The following is a 19,298-nucleotide window of genomic DNA, read 5'->3' on the forward strand; positions in this document are numbered from 1 at the left end:
TTAGTGCTCCTAAAAGAACCAGCTCACAATTTAATAGTACTCCTACAGTTGTACCTCTGGTAACTTATCTGGACAGTGAACAGCTCCCTTTCACAATTACTCATGAAGTGACAAACAACGCAGCCATTTCAATAAGCAGGCATGACACTTGGATTACACCTAGAAATAATCAATGCAAGGATGCTCAACCAAGGAAGAAAAAAAAAAGAGAGCAGGATAATACACTATTCAATGGAGAGGATGAGCATGCAGAGAAAGAGTGCTGCAAAAATCCAAAAGTGGATGGGGGGAGGGAGGTCATGTGAAAGACAACACAACAGTGGCTCTCTGCTCTCTACTAATCTTTGTTTGGCCCTTGTTAAAGGAGATGTTAATTCTAATTCTAATTGGGGAGCATTTAAAGGCTGGGTTTTAGTGGGGGAGGAAGAAAGGGATCCTTCCAACCAAGACCCACAGGAAGAGAGAGAGAGGGAGAGATGAGATGGAGAAATAAATAAATCCAAATTCAGCCAAACTTCTCTCTCTTCCTCCTCTTACATCCTCTCATCACCACCACCACCCCACCTCCTTCTCTCCCTGTCTTTCTCCTTCTCCTCCTCCTTCCTCTCGCTCTCTCCTCCTTGACAAAATTTCCTCCACCCATTCCCTTCTCCACCCACCCTGCCGATCTCTCTGAATTCGGTCGCCTCCTCCGCACCATCTTTCTCTCCTCCTCTCTTCTAGCAATCGGTCGTTTCCTCCGGTTGTTGTGCTGATTCTTCGTTCTTTCTCTCCCTCTCTCTCTCTTTCTTTCTTCCTCTCTCTGCCTTGGAGAGGATCAAGAAACGAAGGGAGGGAGGAGAGGAGAGGAGAAGGGAAATCGAGAAAAGTCTGTTCTTTGGTTTGGCTCGTGTGGTTCTTGAGAGCTGCTGTTTGGAAAATCTCTGCACCTGTTGCTGGTACGGTTTGCTGCATCTCTCTGTGTCTATGTTTTTGTTTAATTTCTCTTGTTCTTTTGATTCTGCATGGTGGCCTGCCATACTCTTTGGTTGGAAATCTATGGTTCCTTTGCAATACATGTCCTTTCTTGTGTTGATTCTTTCGTGGTTCATCCCACGAGATGTTTTCTACAGTCCGGAATGTGTCAAATGCTATTAAACCGTGAAAAATTCGTGTTTTTCTTTTTCATAAACACATTTCTTCAAACTTTGTAAACGGTACGTTTCTCTTTGCTTGGTGTTACGGTGAGAAACAGAGATGACTTGGTGTTCTTGGTTGGTTAAATTCCTCCCTGTGTTGGTTGCCTTTCAATTTCGTCACGAGAAAATCAACCTGTCCCTTGAAACCGTGGATCGCCGCTTCTACCTTTTCTTTCCGTTTGTCTTTTTTACTTAAAACTTCTTTTTTTTTTGCAAACCGAAAAGGAAGGGAATTAAATGCAAATAAAATGAGAGTAGTAGTAGTATATTTTTTGGATTGTCCACAGAGGCAATGGGGCCCATCTTGCATGCAGTCCATCTGTTTAGGTCGCATGCAATGTACAATCACCGTGTCTCACACTCATTAAATTGCATGCATCAGCACAACCTTTGCTTACAACAGCCCAAACCATCAAGTTTGGTGCATCCATATACCTCACCAAATGCGGTTCATGCCAAGATTGCTACAGTAAAATTAGTTAATGCTCTCATCAATGACAGAATGAATTGCTATTCTGTAAAACCCAAACTAGTCTTCCTGCTTCTGGATAGTAACCCTTTTATCAAAAAGAATAACTTTCTGATAGCCGAGTCATGAACAAAAGATTTGTCTGTTCACATTTCTATAGATGTTAATTAGTTAAAGATAGTATATAACAATAGGATTAGACTTGCGTTGTTCAGTAACATAATGACTGAAATTCAGCAGAACCTAGCGTGTGATGAACCGTAGCATTCAACATTCCTTCAATTTGAGACTGTTTGTTTGCTTCTTCTGTACGGGCAATGCTAAGAACATATTTTTTACCCAAAATTCTAATATCTTACAATCTTTCTTACATTTGCAGACCACTTGCTTCAATTGTTGAAAGAGATGAACAGCACCTGAGATGCTATTGCCAGACATCAATTGATAAAGAGCACATCTTCAGTAATGCAAGGACAGAAGAACTCTGTTGAGCAGCTTGCTGATGTGTTTGGATTTGACCATGCATCCAGTTCAGGAAACCCTGTCATGGATCAACAAGGATATTGGAACAACATTCTTGGTTCAGTGGAGTCACATAACCTTCAAGGTTATCAGGTGAACCGTAGTGATGGAACTATTCCCTATGGAAACGGTGTGCATCAAAATGGCACTTTTTTAGGTTTTTGGGAATCAGGCGAAGCAAGTGCAAGTGGCAGTTCACTACATTTTGGGGGCTCTAATGAGATCAAAGCTGAGCAACGTAATATCGGTGGTGGCCTAAGGATTGGTGAAAGGCGCTTGGTAGCTGAGCGCAACCTTTCTTTGGATAATGTTGATATAGGCCTTAACATCAATGGTAATGATCTATCTGGTGAAAATTCAAATGTGAATGGTGCTTCACAAGGCTCTGAACTACATGGTGGCTGCTCTCATACTGGTTCAAATGGTCAAGCCTCTGAGCTGAGATTACATCCATACAGGACATTCATATTAGGTGCAGATCAACCTGAGCCTTTTAATTCTTTGAATGGCAGTGAAAATCCTTTAGGTGATTTTTCCTTGATGCCAGAAGGCATTGATCAGCGACCAGGCAGTTCCCTGGATGGCCGCCGGCTGGCATGCAAGAGGAAAAATATAGAAGGAGTTAATGGGCAGTGCTCGGCAGGTGCTAGCACTAGTTTTTCCCACAGGAACGATAGTATTTTCCATAACATTGCTTCTTCGAGTCATAATCCCTCTCCTAGTACAAATTTACCCTCTCCTAATTGTCTGTTGGTTCCAAGCACTCTTGATGAACAACTCCCGCGTTATGGAGCTACTACAGCTGGATTGTCATCTAGTAGCTATGATCCTAGTGGAGGCAATAACAATTCAGGAGGCTCACAAAGAAGTTTTCGGCCAAGAACTAGCCTGGCTCAACATATTGGCCCCTATGGTGTGTGGCCATCTTCAAGTACTATCAGACATTCCAATTCATGGAATCATCAGCCACCTCCCTTTCAGAGTTCATTTGATGAACCACCGGAGGTAATTCCAGTGGTCAGTAGCCTGAACTTTCAATACCAGCATCCAATGAATGTCGTTCCTGGCATTCCACAGATGTCACACCGGTTCACTGGTCCAGGGGCCTCATCATCAAGAACAGGCAATTTGGAGAACAGAATTATTGGTAGTGAGGAATTTAGCGCGAGGAATGTAGTGGCTACCAGCTTCCCTGATGCAGTTCCTCCGGCCGCACTAGACATGAGGCATTTGATACCAGAACCATCTAGTTGGAATGTAGATGGCAGAGCTACTACCATTCCAGGAAATGTTCCTTCTTCATCGAGAGCTAATACCAATTCGATGGTTAATCCACCAGCAGGCTCTCCATTTATTGCCCATCAAAACTTGCATAGACGTAATCCTCGTAATTTGTCAGAGGTAGCTTTTCGCCTGCTCAGTTCAATATGTTCCATTTTCAAATCGATTTATCTTTTAGTAATCTTCTTGCGTTTTTTTCTTTTATAGGAGATAAGTCGTTTATCTGGAGCTCTTCGTGGCCATCAGCACCCACGCCTAAGGTCCGGTTTTCTGTTAGAACGACAAGGTGATGGTGTTTGGGGTGTTCCGTTGTCAACTAGGAGCAGGGAAGGAAGAAGATTAATTGAGGTATCAATTCTGCTCTCTTTTTTTCCCTTCTCTTGCCTGCCTTGTTTCTGAACTAGGTCAGAAATCAGAATAATGTTATGTTTACATCCGTTTAGTGGACATACAGAAGCATCATTAGGAATAATATTCTGACGATCTTCTAAATCTCATTTCCCCTTTGATCTCACATGCTTCTTCGCATGTCTGCAGCCATCCACCTAATTCTGCGGTGGAAAGATAAACTTTAGTTTCTCACCAATCTGAAAATGTTACGGCAGTTGCTAAATTCCCCCCCCCCTTACGCACCATCATCTTGTACCTAGTAGTGACACTTAATTTTATTAACTCAACAGAGAGAGAGAGAGAGAGAGAGAGAGAGAGCACATATCTTGTTTTGGTTTTAAATGACACAGTGGATTAATAGTTATAAAATTCAATGGACCGTTTACCTTATGCATGCTACGTTTTGTTTCTAGCCGCATGTTATTCTCTAGAACTATGTGGCTTGGACAGGCAATAACTAGTGAGCCATCCATGTTGGATGCGTCGTTCATTTATTTACTTGTGTAACCATGAAGTCTATGCAAGACAATATGTTTCTTACCTTTTTGCTTGTCACCAGATCCGGAACGCGCTTGAAATGATTCACAGAGGGGAAAATGTAAGATTTGAGGTCAGTAACAACTGTGGTTTCGGAGTTACCTACAGTTGCCTATTTTTATCTGCACGGACTTGTAGAGATTGATGAAACTATATTATGTCCTAAAAACTCACAGCAAGACTGGCTGACTAATACTAGTTGATGCTAGGATTACATAAGGTTTGCTCTGTCCATTCAGTTTGGATGTAGAGGCTGGATTCTAATCCATTTTATAAAAGAGAGATCGCATAAGGTGTTGTTTTGTTTCTGAAAACAGAAGTTTCTTGTAATATGGAAATAGTATATAGTGAATGCATGAAAGACCATAGTATATCTATAATTCAGAAAAATATAGTCATCATTTCAACAGAGAGAAACAAATAGGCAACAACTTGCACTGAACCCTTTTTTGTTTTCTAAAATCTTTGCTTATTTCTTGAGGTATTTACTCTTGCTTCCACGTATATCTGTTCTTGCTACAGTCCATTTTCTATGGTGGAGTCGACATTCATGACAGACACAGGGATATGCGCCTTGACATAGACAACATGTCTTATGAGGTTGGTTTTCCTTAGCACAATATTATCTGGATCTTTCTCCAGCAAAACTCTGATAATTGCTGTTGTCTTCCAGGAGCTATTGGCACTGGAAGAAAGAATAGGCAATGTTAGCACTGGCCTCAGTGAGGAAGAAGTGACAAAGCTCCTAAAGCAAAGGAAATTCTCATCATGGAGGTTGGAAGCATCTGTGGAAGAAGAGCCATGCTGTATCTGCCAGGTATAACTCAGGCCTATCAGAAGCTTGTGACATAGTTTCCTTTGTTTAGTTAACTTGAAATCTAGCAGGTTCAGTGCTTTGTGCATTTAGCTTTGTTAATTGTACGCCATACCTAATAGGTGACATAAGCCTGTGAGTATGTCCATTTTAACTTGAAAAACACTCATCTATCAATAATGTAGCTGTAATTATCAATTAAGTCGGTCAGGCCTGTGAACCACTACCAGTTGGACAACAATGCTCAACTTTTAAAACTTGTAGCTGAAAGTTGAATATGATTTTGTTCAAGATTCCTAGTGCTGCATATACTGACCTACCCAAGCAAATATCTTACCTTGGGATACACTTGAGGAATTGTCTTTGCTCAATATCTTCCTTTTTCTTCATTGTCTTCTTAAATCAATGAAAAGTTTTGGCAATTCTGCAAACTAATAATTCATATTGATGTCTTCTAACTATGTTCGTTCTCGCTGTTTATCCAGGAAGAGTATGTTGATGGGGATGATCTCGGGACACTGGACTGTGGACATGACTTCCATGTTGGATGCGTCAGGCAATGGCTGGTTGTGAAGAACACCTGTCCCATATGCAAAAATACTGCTCTGAAGTCTTAGAAAAAGCACAGGGCAGTAAACACTGTGTGCTTGTTCGATCGCAAGATCGTTTAGTGATTCATATTACCGTGCCGTTTTTTGATTAGAAATTTTTTTTGCCATTGACCTACAAATTTGATTAAAAAAAAAGGTAAAAGAACTGGTCCCTGCAAACTGCCCCCTCCTGCAGTAAATAATCCCTGGAATCTGTCGCTCTGCATTCAACTGAATATTTATGGCTGGTATATTGGATGATGGCTCAATATTTTTTTCACTGTCTGTGCCCTGTTAATCCTGCCTTATCTGCTACGCATGCTACTACCATGTGCCAACCAACCTGGTACTACTGTTTTGCAGTAATTCATGTTTCCTCTCTGCCTGATCGATCCAATGCGTTTTTGTTCGTTGCACCTTGTATCTGTTTCTTGTCGGCCACAGACGCCCGCGGCGCGAAAAGCCGGCACGCAATTGCCGACGTCGCCGTCGCCGGCCAAACTCCCCCCCGGCCTCTTTTGGAGCCTTTTCCCTCTCATCCGCCCACACGCCGACGTCCCCGCCGCGGCATCGCGACCGGCAAACGCAGGGGTTGGTGACTTGGTGTTGGTGGCACGCGCGCGACGCCACAGAAAGCGGCAAAAAAACACGCACGTCGCGGCGCGGCCACCGGTCGCTGTAGCTGGTATTCCCACCGGCAGGGTATCGTCTCCGCTCCACTCATCTACTGCTCGCGACTCGACTGCTTTGTGCTAGCCCTCACTTGCTGCTAATGCTACTAGTAGTAGTAGCTAGCTAGATAGGGCCCTGATTTGGAACTGCATGTTTAGATTCGCCGTCAAGCTCAGCGAATTGGACGCTAGCAGCGGCCGGACACGTTAGAACTCGATTCCATGCCCCATCACGATTTGTGCACAAGCACAACACGGACACAATCATCGTTAGATACGGATTCCTTCCTCCGACTCCTGTACTTTCACAAGAAAGTTTTTCGCGCGCTCATTACAACGTGTTATGGGCCTTGTTGATTCGAGGCTGGGCTGCGGTTGGCAGAGGTTGATCGATCGAAACGGGCCCAGTTTGGAGGGGAGGGGGGAGCCGTGGGAGCCGTGTGATCGGCTACAGACGATGCGGATGCAGCCAGATGATTTGGGGTGCGGCTGGTCGGGTGCGCGCCCCCAAACGGGGGGCCCTTTTTTCGTGGGAGGAGCAGCACACAAGCGGATGTGTCATGGCGTGCTGGTTTCGTGGGTGGCTTGTTGGGTCCGATCGGTAGGGCGCCCAAAAAGGCCAGAAAAGGTAGCGAGTCGGCAGGCAACGTCGCCTTCCCTTTCAGCAATCGCAAACTACACCGCCGAGGCCCCTCCCTTTGGCCTTTGTAGTACAGGCGAGCTTCGGTCTGGCTGAGTCTGGCTACAACAAATCTCAAAGAACAGTAACAACATCCTGGAGAGCTAGTTGATGACAATTGATGAATGGATCGCTGGAAAAGGGTCAGATTGTGGTACAAATAGTAACAAAATGTAGTACTCTCTTAAGGAGAAAACAGTGTTTTGTCCATTCGAAAATTTAATCGAGTTTTGAGGGAATTAACGGGCGAGAGAGGACGAGTTTGATGCAAAAGTTAGTTCCACAACAATTGGGGAGGTAGAACAGTGGAGGGGTGGGGGCGGCCGGCACGCACTGTCTGTACGTACGAAAAAAAATTGCACTGCTGTCGCCTCTGCATGCGTCTGCAGCTAGCCCGTGTTTTGCATTACTACCATCATGTGCTGATGGTCCAGCAAAATTTACTGCCGCGGCGTAAGTACATACTACATGGGTTGTTCTTGTTCACCCATCGTTGATATGATGCAGCCCAGAGGATTCATAACCTGCCACGCCGAGTCCGAATCAATCCATTCGATTTCCGGCACGAACAGCCATTGTTTCGCAATAGAAGGTCGGTTGTAGGAGTACTTGAAGCTCATGCAAAATATGAGAAAACGTAGTACACGCCACTGCAATCATGACCAATCACGACGACGTTTTTCCAATGTGGTGGCCGGCCAGGCTAACAACCATCGATCCCCATGCAAATATGCAACGCGAGTACGCGACGCATACTTTCAATGGCAGGCACAGGCAGGAAGGCGGACACTCCTGCCGAGTTAGTTGTACTACGGGCTCCTGCCATTGGACACCGACCTGATTGCTACCTCCCCCATGATAGTACTAGTGGTAATGTGGTAAGCTCATAATTGGTGATTAGATTAGCCAAAAGACATGGCTCACCACCACTACGCCGTCCACTGATCCCATGCATGATTGCGTTTTTGCACGTTCACACACACGCATTACAGGCAGATGCTTAACTGTGAGAGTGATTAACGATGTGGGTGGCTGGCTGCCTAACCTAACGCGCGCCGGCCGGGGTTTGCTCACCAACAGACAACTGGATTAAGGGGTGAGGCAGATGAGCAACTGGATCAAGCTTGGCAAATTGTATATACTCCCTGTACTGTGTGTGCGACGACGCAACCAAAGAAGAATTAAAGGGGGAAGGACGGATTAATTAATCGCTGCTTATCTAGTCGATAATAACACGGAGAAGAGAGAGAGGAAAAAAAAACAGAGAGGATGACTTGTTTTATCACTGTTACAGCTGTCTTTTTTGACATTTGGAAAGACCGCCACTTGTGGCGTCCTCCTCCCCCGTCTCCACCGCCCTCCTCCCGACGCTGCCCTTCCCTTGTTCTTATCCAAAACCGCATCGAAAAATCTCGCCACGAAGCCGCCGCCGCCGCCGCCGAGGTGGAGATGAGGGGTGGACGAATAGGTGGTAGGTGGATGGATGCAGCGAGCGTACGTGGTGGAGGTGATCATACGCTGGCTGCATGTTGACGAAGCCGTTGATCGATCTTGCCGCGCGGAGGCGGTTTTGTTGGCTTCTACTCGGCGTCGGAGTTCTCCGGGCTTGGCGCCTGGTTGAGATCCGGGTTCTTGGCGCGGCCGCTCCACGCCGTCCGCTGGTGCTTCTGCTCGTGGTGGTGGTGTTGCTCCTCGCCGTGCGGCTGCAGGTGCGGGTGGTGGTGGTGGTGGTGGTGGTGGTGCTTCTGCCGCTCGCGGTGGTGGGTCGTCGGCGCGACCATCATGCCGGTCTGGAGCGCGTCGACGCGGGAGCCGACCTCGATGGCCTTCTTCCGGATCGAGGCCGCGGACAGCGTGCCGCCGTCGGGCTCGCGGGGCTCGCTCGCGCCGCCGCCCTCGGACAGCGACGCCAGCGAGGAGATCTCCTCGGGGAAGTTGAGCCGCGCCGACCGCCCGCGGAGGTAGAACACCGCCGTGTCGTAGGCGCGCGCCGCCGCCACGGGCGTCGCGTACGACCCCAGCCAGATGCGCGTCCGCTTGTGCGGCTCCCGGATCTCCGCCACCCACTTGCCCCACTTCCGCATCCGCACGCCACGGTACTGCCGCCTCGGCTGCTGCTGCTGCAGCGGCAGCACCGCCGCCGCCGCCGCCTGCTCCTCCTTGGCAGCAACCGCCGCCGCAGCCGCGGCGAGAGGAGCCATAGCCGCAGCCGCCGCCGCCGCAGCAGCAGCAGCAGAAGCAGCCGAGTCCTCGCTGGAGGAGCGGTGGTACTCGCCCTGCATGAGCGAAGCGCGCCGCCGCCGCAGCCGCCCTCTTCTCTCTCTCTCTCTCTCTCTCTCTCTGCCCTCTCCTGTGCAAGCAGCAGTAGCTTTTGGCGTTGGTTGGGCGGCTTCTTCTTCTCTTCTCTTTTCTTTCTCGCTATCTATTTGATGGGTGGTATTTGTATTGGGATTTTGTGGGTGGGGGGTGGTATGATTAGAGTTTGGTTGCGATAATGATAAAATAGCTCGGGAGGAAGACGTCGACGGCAGCACTGTACTGTGCTGTTTGGAGGGGAGCCTGAGCTGAGCGAGCGGCAGCGTAATTTGTTAGGTCCACCGGCTAACTTGCATCCGGACATCGTATAGGTCGACGACCACCGTCTTGGAGTACAACCACCCGTGCAAAAAGCAGCATTTCGGAACAGTATACTGCAGGCGGCATCGATCAACCTATGAATCTGCCTTTCGCCGAGTCCCCGGCCTCTCTATGTACTACTAATGTACTTCCTTCTCGATGCCTCACTTAACATATACTTAAAAAAAGTTTAATTTGAAAAGTTTCTGAAAGAAATTAAAATTATAGTTGGATTTCAAACGGTAATAACAATATAGATTAAAATCAATGTAAAACTAAGTTAATTAGGGTGGAATAATGATATTAGAGTTTCAAAGATGTATATATGGAACTTCTTCCTTCTATCTATAAGTATCTATAAGAGTTATACATATTACTTTTATCATCAAGAGAAAAGAGAAGTTATATTATCTTACATGTAAAAAATATCAAGGAGTATGTTCATGCATAGAATCAATGAGTATTAAGAAAACTCATCAGATTCTGATTAAATATTTAATTTGTCTCTTTATTTAAATTTTAAATACATGAAAACAACAAATAAGATTAACTTATTTGAAAAAGAAAATCAAAATATAGAATAAATCTAACATCTATAAAAGGTGGGAGTATGATCGAACTCTGTCATCAAATATCATGGTGTTTATTTCTTTATGATGTTGTCATCATTCATATCACAGTATCTATATATATAACTACTCAACACACGGAGGTTTGAGATACTAATTTATTTCTTTCCGTAAAAAAAAGATAAGATATTAGTTATGTTATTTTGCAATTTGTCGGTGACATGGGACCGGGAGTATCATGACTAGAGGCTTGAGGCAGACACAATCGCCCACGTGGCCTGGCACCGTCAGGGGGCGTCGGGCCCGAGGGTGATGTGTTCGCCCTCCTCTTTACCGGGAGTATCATGACTTAGAGACTTGAGGCAGACACGATCACCCACGTGGCCTAACTCCCTTGGGGGGGGGGGGGGTCGGGCCCGAGGGTGATACGGCCGCCCTTCTCTTTGTCTCCCCAAGGGGTCGGGCCGCTCCCGTCTCGGCCCCGAGGGCCGAAGCGCCCCGACCCCTTGTGGGCTTTGCGCCACGTATATGGGGTAGGTGAGCATGGCAGGGCTCACCTAACCACATTTATTGCAGTTTTGACGAGCGCGTCACGCCGCCTGTATCGCAGTACAGCACGCTCGTTTATCCGGTCTGTGACCAGTCACAGACCGGTCAGATCGCGGGTTAGGTGGCGACAGGCGATCTGACGCACGCCTCGCCCCGTCCCGTCAGGACGAGGGCTTCTAGGCGCTCGTCCCCAGCTGGAGCTAGCGTGTTACCTCCCAGAGATGGCACGTTAGTCCTGGTCAGATATATGCCAGGCTTCATCCTAACCATTACAGGCAAGATGTTGTGTGAAGAAGGGCGAACATGTAGATTGCTAAGCTGACACGTGGTGGACAAGAATGACCGACGTGACTGGTCTGACACCGGTCATGTCGTCAGCAGACAGCCACGATTCCACGTCGCATCTGCTCCCGGCGAAAGTGGAGGTAGTTGTGGGCCGTCCCATCAGAAGGTGACTCGGACGGCAACTATACAAATCTCCGTCCATTTATGAAAAGGGGGGGTAAGTCCCCACACAAAAAAAGAGGGAAATGGTGCAAGTGGTATCCCCTTAAGATATAAAAGGAGGACCTTGCCCACTTAGAGGGGGATTGGACTTTTCCAGATTGGGAACCTAGAACGAGGGAGAGGCTGGCTCATACTTTGTAGTTCCTTCATACACAAATCCACCAAAACACAGGAGTAGGGTATTACGCTTCTGAGCGGCCCGAACCTGTATACATCGCCGGCGTCTTGTGTGCTTCCTGTCTCGCGAACCTTCCACAGATTGGGAGCTTAGAGTCTCACCCAGAGTCCCCGGCCGAACCGGCAAAGGGGGGCCAGCGCGGTCTCCCGGTGAGGAGCCCCACGCTCCGTCATCTGGCGCGCCAGGTAGGGGGCTCTGCGAGTGATCTTCTGAGCTCTCGCACTCTTTCGTGTGCGCCAAGCTTTTCCTGTTCAGCCTCATGGCTGAGCAAGCAAAGGCGCACGACCTCTCTCCGAGTGTGAGTGGCGACGACGGGGAGCCGAACCCACGCCGTCGAGCTCGTACTCCACCGCCCCCTCCACGCCAAAGTCCTAAGCGGGGGGAGGCACTCGAGAGGGTCGAAAGATCCGCGACTTCACCGATTGCGGGCGATGGAGAAAAACGGCGAGATGGGGAGCGTCGCCTCCTCGTCTACGGTGACGGCAGCACGCCCCAGGGCGCGCTCCAAGCTGCGGGCGCGCTCCTACGTCACCCGCCCGTCGCCCATGACCCGGAGTCTCCAGCCCAACGTTGGCTGGACGATGTGGCCAAATTGGTCATGACTGCACGACAGCGTCTAGATGCTGGTGGGCGGTCCTCCGCCACCAAGGCCTCTGGTGCTGCTACCACCGGCTCCGCGTCGTCAAGACGAAGGGCGCGGCGAGCGGCAGCTGCCGTTCGCCATTCGGCCACCACTCCTTCGTCGACTCCTTCGACCCGGGAAGATCTGCGTGGGGGGCCGGACGCCCGCACCAGCATCGAGCGGCGGCGTAATGACCGACGTGCTACCCACGCAACGGAGGGCGCTTCCTCGTCCAGAGTGTCACCTCAACACGGACGCGGGAATCAGCCCTCCGTGCCCCCGGTTGGTGGTGTCGGCTGTAGAGCCTTTGTGGCGAGTCTTCGGAATGTCCGTTGGCCCCCAAGGTTCCGGCCCACCATCGCCGAAAAATATGATGGCAGCGTCAACCCCGCCGAGTTTCTCCAGGTCTACACGATCGGGATTGAGGCCGCCGGGGGTGACGACAGGGTCATGGCGAATTTCTTTCCCATGGCCCTGAAGGGGCAGGCGCGGGGTTGGCTAATGAACTTGCCACCCGCGTCAGTCCACTCCTGGGAGGATTTGTGCCAACAGTTCACCATGAACTTTCAGGGCACATATCCGCGCCCAGGTGAAGAAGCGGACTTACACGCAGTACAGCGAAGGGATGATGAGTCACTTCGCTCGTACATTCAGCGGTTCTGTCAAGTCCGCAACACCATACCATGCATCCCTGCACATGCGGTAATCTACGCGTTCAGGGGGGGGCGTGCGGCACAACCGCATGCTCGAAAAGATCGCCTCCAAGGAGCCCCAGACTACCGCGGAGCTTTTTCAGCTCGCGGACCGAGTGGCTCGCAAGGAGGAGGCCTGGACTTGGAACCCCTCCGGTTCCGGTGTGGCAGCTTCGGCCGCCCCCGGATCCGCCGCTCAGATAGGGCGGCGTGACAGGAGGAGGAAGAAGAGGTCAGTCCATTCCGACGACGAGGGTCATGTCCTCGCCGTCGAGGGCGCTTCGCGGGCCACCCAAAAGGGGAGGCCTGCGAGCGACAAAAAGAAAAAGGCCGGCGCTCCCAGCAGGGAGCGCCCAGCCGGCAAGTGGTGCACCGTCCACAACACCTCCCTCCACGACCTCATGGACTGCCGTGCGGTCAAAAGTTTGGCTGAGCGGACGAGGAAGTGGGAGGAGGAGAGGAGGCAGGAGCGCCGAGAGGGCAAGTCCCCGGCGGTTCCTTCCGGCAATCGGCGAAGTGAGGCCAAGCAGAAGGCCCCCGCCGAGGACATCGATGACGGCGATGATGACCTAGGTTTCCAAGAGCCTGGGGCCACCATTGCCACTGTCGATGGGGGAGCGTGTGCTCACGTTTCTCGCCGGAGCCTCAAGGCCATGAAGCGAGAGCTTCTGGCCGCGGCCCCTACTCATGAGGCGACGCGCCGGGCGCGGTGGTCGGAGGTTGCCCTCACCTTCGACCAGACCGACCACCCACCGTGCGTTGCCCGGGGAGGACAGATCGCAATGGTGGTTTCCCCCACTGTTTGCATCGTGAAGCTGGGGCGTGTCCTCATTGATGGAGGAGCGGCCCTCAACATCCTTTCCCCCGCAGCCTTTGACGCTATCAAGGCCCCGGGGATGATGCTCCGGCCGTCCCAGCCGATTATCGGTGTGACGCCGGGGCACACGTGGCCGTTAGGTCACATCGACCTCCCGGTCACCTTCGGTGGACCCGCCAACTTCCGCACGGAGCGGGTGAACTTCGATGTGGCGGACCTCAGTCTGCCCTACAATGCGGTCCTGGGGAGGCCCGCGTTGGTGAAGTTCATGGCGGCGGTCCACTACGCCTACCTACAGATGAAGATGCCGGGCCCCGGTGGCCCCATCTCTGTCCATGGCGACCTCAAAGTCGCGCTCGCTTGTATGGAGCAGCGCGCGGACCGCCTCGCCGTCGTGTCCAAGCCCGAGGGTGGCGACGAGAGGCTTGGCACATCCGCCCCCGCCGCCCCGAGGCAGCGGATAGTCACGTGCGATGAGGTCCCGGTCAAGGAGGTTGCCCTGGGCGACGGCCCGTCCAAGACCACACGGATCAGTGGTCTTCTGGACGGCAAATAGGAAGACGCGCTCGTCTCTTTCCTGTGGGCAAACGCTGACGTCTTCGCATGGAGACCGGCGGATATGCCCGGGGTCCCCAGGGAGGTGATTGAGCACCGTCTCGCCGTACGGCCGGGCGCAAGGCCGGTCCGGCAGAAAGTGCGGCGGCAGGCCCCGGAACGTCAAGCCTTTATCCGCGAGGAGGTGGCGCGACTTCTGGAGGCCGGATTCATCCGCGAGGTCATCCATCCGGAATGGCTGGCGAACCCGGTGGTCGTTCCCAAGGCGAACGGCAAGCTTCGGATGTGCATCGACTACACCGACCTTAACAAGGCATGTCCTAAGGATCCTTACCCCCTGCCTCGCATAGATCAGATTGTCGACTCCACTGCGGGGTGCGACCTTTTGTGTTTTCTAGATGCATACTCTGGTTACCATCAGATTCGCATGGCTAGGGAGGATGAGGAAAAAACTGCGTTCATTACCCCCATAGGAACCTATTGTTATACGACAATGCCCTTCGGGTTAAAGAATGCAGGTCCTACTTTTCGGCGTACTACTCGAATTTCTTTGGGTAGCCAATTAGGACGTAATGTTGAGGCTTATGTCGATGACTTGGTTGTAAAGACGCGCAACCAGGAAACGTTACTCTCAGATCTAGCGGAAACCTTTGAAAGCCTCCGCTCCGCCCGCATAAAACTGAACCCCGATAAGTGCGTGTTCGGTGTACCTGCGGGCAAGCTTCTCGGGTTCTTGGTCTCTGCCCGAGGCATCGAAGCCAACCCCGAGAAGATACGAGCTATAGAGCGGATGCGCCCCCCCAGCAAGTATAGAGCGGTTCATATCGAGGCTGGGGGAGAAGGCGCTACCCTTATTTAAGCTCCTCAAACGCTCCGGGCCGTTTACTTGGACGGAGGAAGCTGAGCGTGCCCTCACTCAGTTGAAGGCCTATCTCAGCTCTCCCCCGGTTCTGGTCGCCCCGGAGCCAAATGAACCCTTACTACTCTACTTAGCGGCGACCCCGCAAGTGGTTAGTGCGGCGTTGGTCGTGGAGCGCGATGAGGACAATCCTCATTCCGCGCACCCCACCTTGTGCAGACTTGGCCCGGGAGAGAGCAGGGAGGAGAGGCCCCCAAGCCGAACGGTGGCCCAAGGCCCCCGACGACCGGAGTTGGCCCTCTGCCCGCTTGTCAGACGGTGCTAGGAGCCCCCGACCCCCAGGAAGGCCCTGAGGTCACTGTGGGAAGGCCGCACCTATCGCCCTTTGACCCCGAGGCTAACCCTGTGCTGACTCGACCCGGGAAAAAGCAGGGAGAAGAGGCCCCCGAACCGAACGGAGGCCTAAGGCCCCTGACGACTGGAGTTGGCCCTTTGCCCGCTTGTCCGACGACGCCAGGAGCCCCCGACCCCCAGGAAGGCCCCGAGGCCACTGTGGGAAGGCCGCACCTGTTATCCTCCGACCCCGAGGTCATCAGCACGGAAGACAAGTGCGCCCCGCGAGGCTGCTTGGACGAAGAGTGCCCCAGGGATGCGGCCCCTAGCGAAGAGGGTCGGACCCACCGAAAGGTGCAGCGGCCCGTCTACTTTGTTAGTGAGGCCCTCCGGGACGCCAAAACCCGATACCCTCAGGCCCAGAAGATGCTTTACGCTATTCTGATGGCCTCGAGGAAACTGCGCCATTATTTCCAGGCGCATCGGGTCACTGTGGTTACGTCTTACCCCCTCGGTCAAATCTTGCATAATCGAGAGGGTACAGGACGGGTGGTGAAATGGGCAATCGAACTTTCTGAGTTCGATTTGCACTTTGAACCACGCCACGCTATCAAGAGCCAGGCCCTCGCCGATTTTGTGGCAGAGTGGACCCCGGCTCCCGAGCCCGTCTCAATCCCCGAGGCCAGCACGGACCCCTCGCAGCTGCCTCACACCGCCCACTGGGTAATGCAGTTCGACGGCTCCCTGTCTCTTCAGGGCGCCGGTGCGGGGGTCACGTTGACCTCTCCGAGCGGAGACGTCCTCAGATACTTGGTCCGCCTCGACTTTCGAGCAACCAATAATATGGCAGAGTACGAGGGACTCCTTGCCGGACTCAGAGTGGCAGCTGGACTGGGGATCCGCCGCCTCCTGGTGTTAGGCGACTCCCAACTGGTCGTTAACCAAGTCTGTAAGGAGTACCGGTGCTCTGACCCGCAGATGGACGCATTCGTGCGCCAAGTACGGCGTATGGAGCGCCATTTTGACGGGATAGAGCTTCGGCACGTGCCCAGACGGGATAACATGATGGTCGACGAACTCTCACGGCTCGCGTCCTCGCGAGCCCAGACCCCACTGGGCGCCTTTGAAGAAAGGCTTGCCCAGCCGTCGGCGCGACCCGACCCCTTAGGGGAGACGGATGCGCCTGACCGGCCCCCGAGGCCCGTCGGAGTCCAGGCCTCGGGACCCGAGGGGAGTGCTCCCAGCTCCCTTAGATTGATTGCTTGGATCGCCGAGATCCAAGCATACCTCACAGATAAGACTCTACCCGAGGACCGCGAAGGGAGTGAACGCGTCCATCGCATCTCCAAACGCTACGTGCTGGTAGAAGGGACCCTCTATCGGCGCGCGGCTAATGGAATCCTCCTGAAGTGCATTCCTCGGGAACAAGGCGTTGTGCTTCTTGCCGATATCCATGAAGGCGAATGCGGAGCCCACTCCGCCTCGCGCACCTTGGTTGGTAAAGCTTTTCGCCAGGGTTTCTATTGGCCGACAGCTCTCAATGATGCGGTCGACCTGGTCCGGCGATGTAGAGCGTGTCAATTCCACGCCAAGCAAATCCATCAGCCGGCCCAGGCCCTGCAGACCATACCACTTTCGTGGCCATTTGCTGTCTGGGGACTCGATATCCTGGGACCGTTTAGGCGGGCCCCGGGCGGGTTTGAGTATCTGTATGTCGCGATCGACAAGTTCACTAAGTGGCCCGAGGCTTATCCGGTCGTCAAGATCGATAAGCACTCCGCTCTTAAATTCATTAAGGGCATCACGGCCCGGTTTGGAGTGCCTAACCGTATTATTACGGATAATGGCACCCAATTCACTAGTGAACTCTTCGTCGACTACTGCGAAGACATGGGCATCAAGCTCTGCTTCGCCTCACCTGACCACCCCAGAAGCAATGGCCAAGTGGAGCGCGCCAATGCGGAAATCCTCAAAGGCCTTAAAACCAAGACCTTCAACATACTCAAGAAGCACGGCGATTCATGGATCGAGGAGTTGCCAGCGGTGCTCTGGGCAAACCGAACTACACCAAGCCGAGAAACCGGGGAAACGCCTTTCTTCCTCGTCTACGGCGCGGAAGCGGTTCTCCCATCCGAGCTCACCCTGAAGTCTCCTCGGGCCACCATGTACTGCGAGGCTGATCAAGATCAGCTTCGCAGAGATGACCTCGACTACTTGGAAGAGCGAAGGCGGCGCGCGGCCCTCCGAGCCGCGCGCTACCAGCAGAGCCTGCGGCGCTACCATCAGCGTCACGTCCGGGCCCGATCACTCTGCGTCGACGACCTCGTCCTACGCCGCGTCCAAACGCGTGCTGGATTGAGCAAGCTTTCACCAATGTGGGAGGGTCCGTATCGAGTGGTCGGCGTCCCCCGGCCGGGCTCCATACGGCTGGCCACGGGCGACGGCACTGAGCTGCCTAACCCGTGGAACATCGAACACCTTCGTCGCTTCTACCCCTGAGGGGGGGTCGGGTGTCAGGTTTCGGGCTCGGGCCAACCCCGCACCCCCTCGGGCGTGCAGGGTTGGCCGGGGGCTGCCACACATGCACATTCTTATTTCTCTTATTTCAGTATTTCAATAAAAGCAGTTTCAATTTCCTAAAGGCTGTATCTGTGCTGTTTTTTCCTTTTGAAGAATCTTGACTTGAAATAGGTCACTCATGCTCAATCCTGCCCTCGGGGGCTCGGGTCGGCTAAAATCGCCAAACGGGGCCCAGAACCGAGCCGTGCCCCGGGGCGTGGTGAACTCCGGGGGGGAATCGGCAAAAACCCACAATCGGGTCACCCATAACCCTCGGTCACCACGTTCCCGGCCTGGCCAGTCTCGACATGTGGATCTCCCCAGGCACTAGCCCCGACCCGCGCCTTTTGAGGACTGGGACCTGGGCACGAACCCTTAATCAAGCTAAGACACAAAAGGACCACGGCACAGATCATCCTCATCTCATACACACAGCAAGATGAAATTGATACAAAAATTTCTTCATTTTTGATTACAGATTAAGTTGATCTATACAAAAAAGAGGCCCGAAGGCCTTAGAAGAAAGAAAAGAAGAAAAAACTGAAGAATGGCGGGGTCTGGGGGCTCAATCCGATGCGCCCGGGTCGCCGGCCTCGTCGTCACTGTCGTCTGCACCACCGGCATTGCCCTCCTCGTCGGAGTTGGGGGGAACGCGAGCCGAGGGGCCGAGCCCTCGAAGCTGTCGACGATATGGTCGGCGGCATCCCGGACCTGCGCGCGCGCGCGGTCCTCGGTCCCAGGAGGGAACTCATCCAGCGCCATCCATGGAGAGAAATTGGGGTCCCTGGCCTGGTAACTCGCCAGGACGAGCTCCACCGCTCCTTGGGCGAGGTCCCTCGAGGATGACTTATTTGTCTTCTCGAGCTCCTCGGGGAGCCGTTGGAGAGCCCCGGCCATCTTCGAGAGGCGCTGGGTAAGACCTCCGTGGTTGGCGGCGTACTTTACGGTCCGCCCTCTCCAGAGGCCCACTTGCCGACCGGCGCAATCTAGGCGGGAGACGGCGTCCCAAAGCATGCCGGGCCCAACCTCGCCTGCCAAGCGGAGGGCTTCGACTTCCCCGGCGGATGAGTCCAGCGCGCCCTGCAGATCGGCGATGGTGTGTTCGGCAGCTGCGAGGCGGGCGGCTAAGTCGCTTTCGCCCGCGGCCGCCCCGCCGCTGCGCGCCCTCGCGTCCAGCTCCTTCGCCCGCGCCTCGAGTTCAGCGGCCCGTTGGTTCAGTGCGGCCCTCTCGGCGCGGGCACCTTCCAGATTACGGCGCGCCTGCTCCTCCTGCGCTGCCTCGCGGAGGGACAGATTGTCCGCCAGCTGTTG

The 19,298-nt window shown here is 52.8% G+C and overlaps 2 protein-coding genes across 2 annotated transcripts; one reads left to right on the forward strand and one right to left on the reverse strand.

Annotated features, from left to right (window-relative positions):
* The first annotated feature begins 418 nt into the window (after positions 1-418).
* Positions 419-6,087, forward strand: LOC9272591 (probable E3 ubiquitin-protein ligase HIP1). The gene is made up of 7 exons (NM_001424599.1): positions 419-938; positions 2,027-3,570; positions 3,658-3,798; positions 4,400-4,450; positions 4,900-4,977; positions 5,051-5,194; positions 5,677-6,087. Exons 2-7 carry the CDS (start codon positions 2,113-2,115, stop codon positions 5,806-5,808), a joined length of 2,004 nt encoding a protein of 667 aa, NP_001411528.1. The 5' UTR covers positions 419-938; positions 2,027-2,112; the 3' UTR covers positions 5,809-6,087.
* A 2,227-nt stretch (positions 6,088-8,314) lies between these two features.
* Positions 8,315-9,529, reverse strand: LOC4337215 (ethylene-responsive transcription factor ERF008). Its single transcript, NM_001424601.1, has one exon. It carries the CDS (start codon positions 9,411-9,413, stop codon positions 8,712-8,714), a length of 702 nt encoding a protein of 233 aa, NP_001411530.1. The 5' UTR covers positions 9,414-9,529; the 3' UTR covers positions 8,315-8,711.
* Positions 9,530-19,298: the final 9,769 nt, after the last annotated feature.

This window comes from Oryza sativa, chromosome 4 (assembly GCF_034140825.1).
Source record: "Oryza sativa Japonica Group chromosome 4, ASM3414082v1".
NCBI lineage: Eukaryota > Viridiplantae > Streptophyta > Magnoliopsida > Poales > Poaceae > Oryza > Oryza sativa.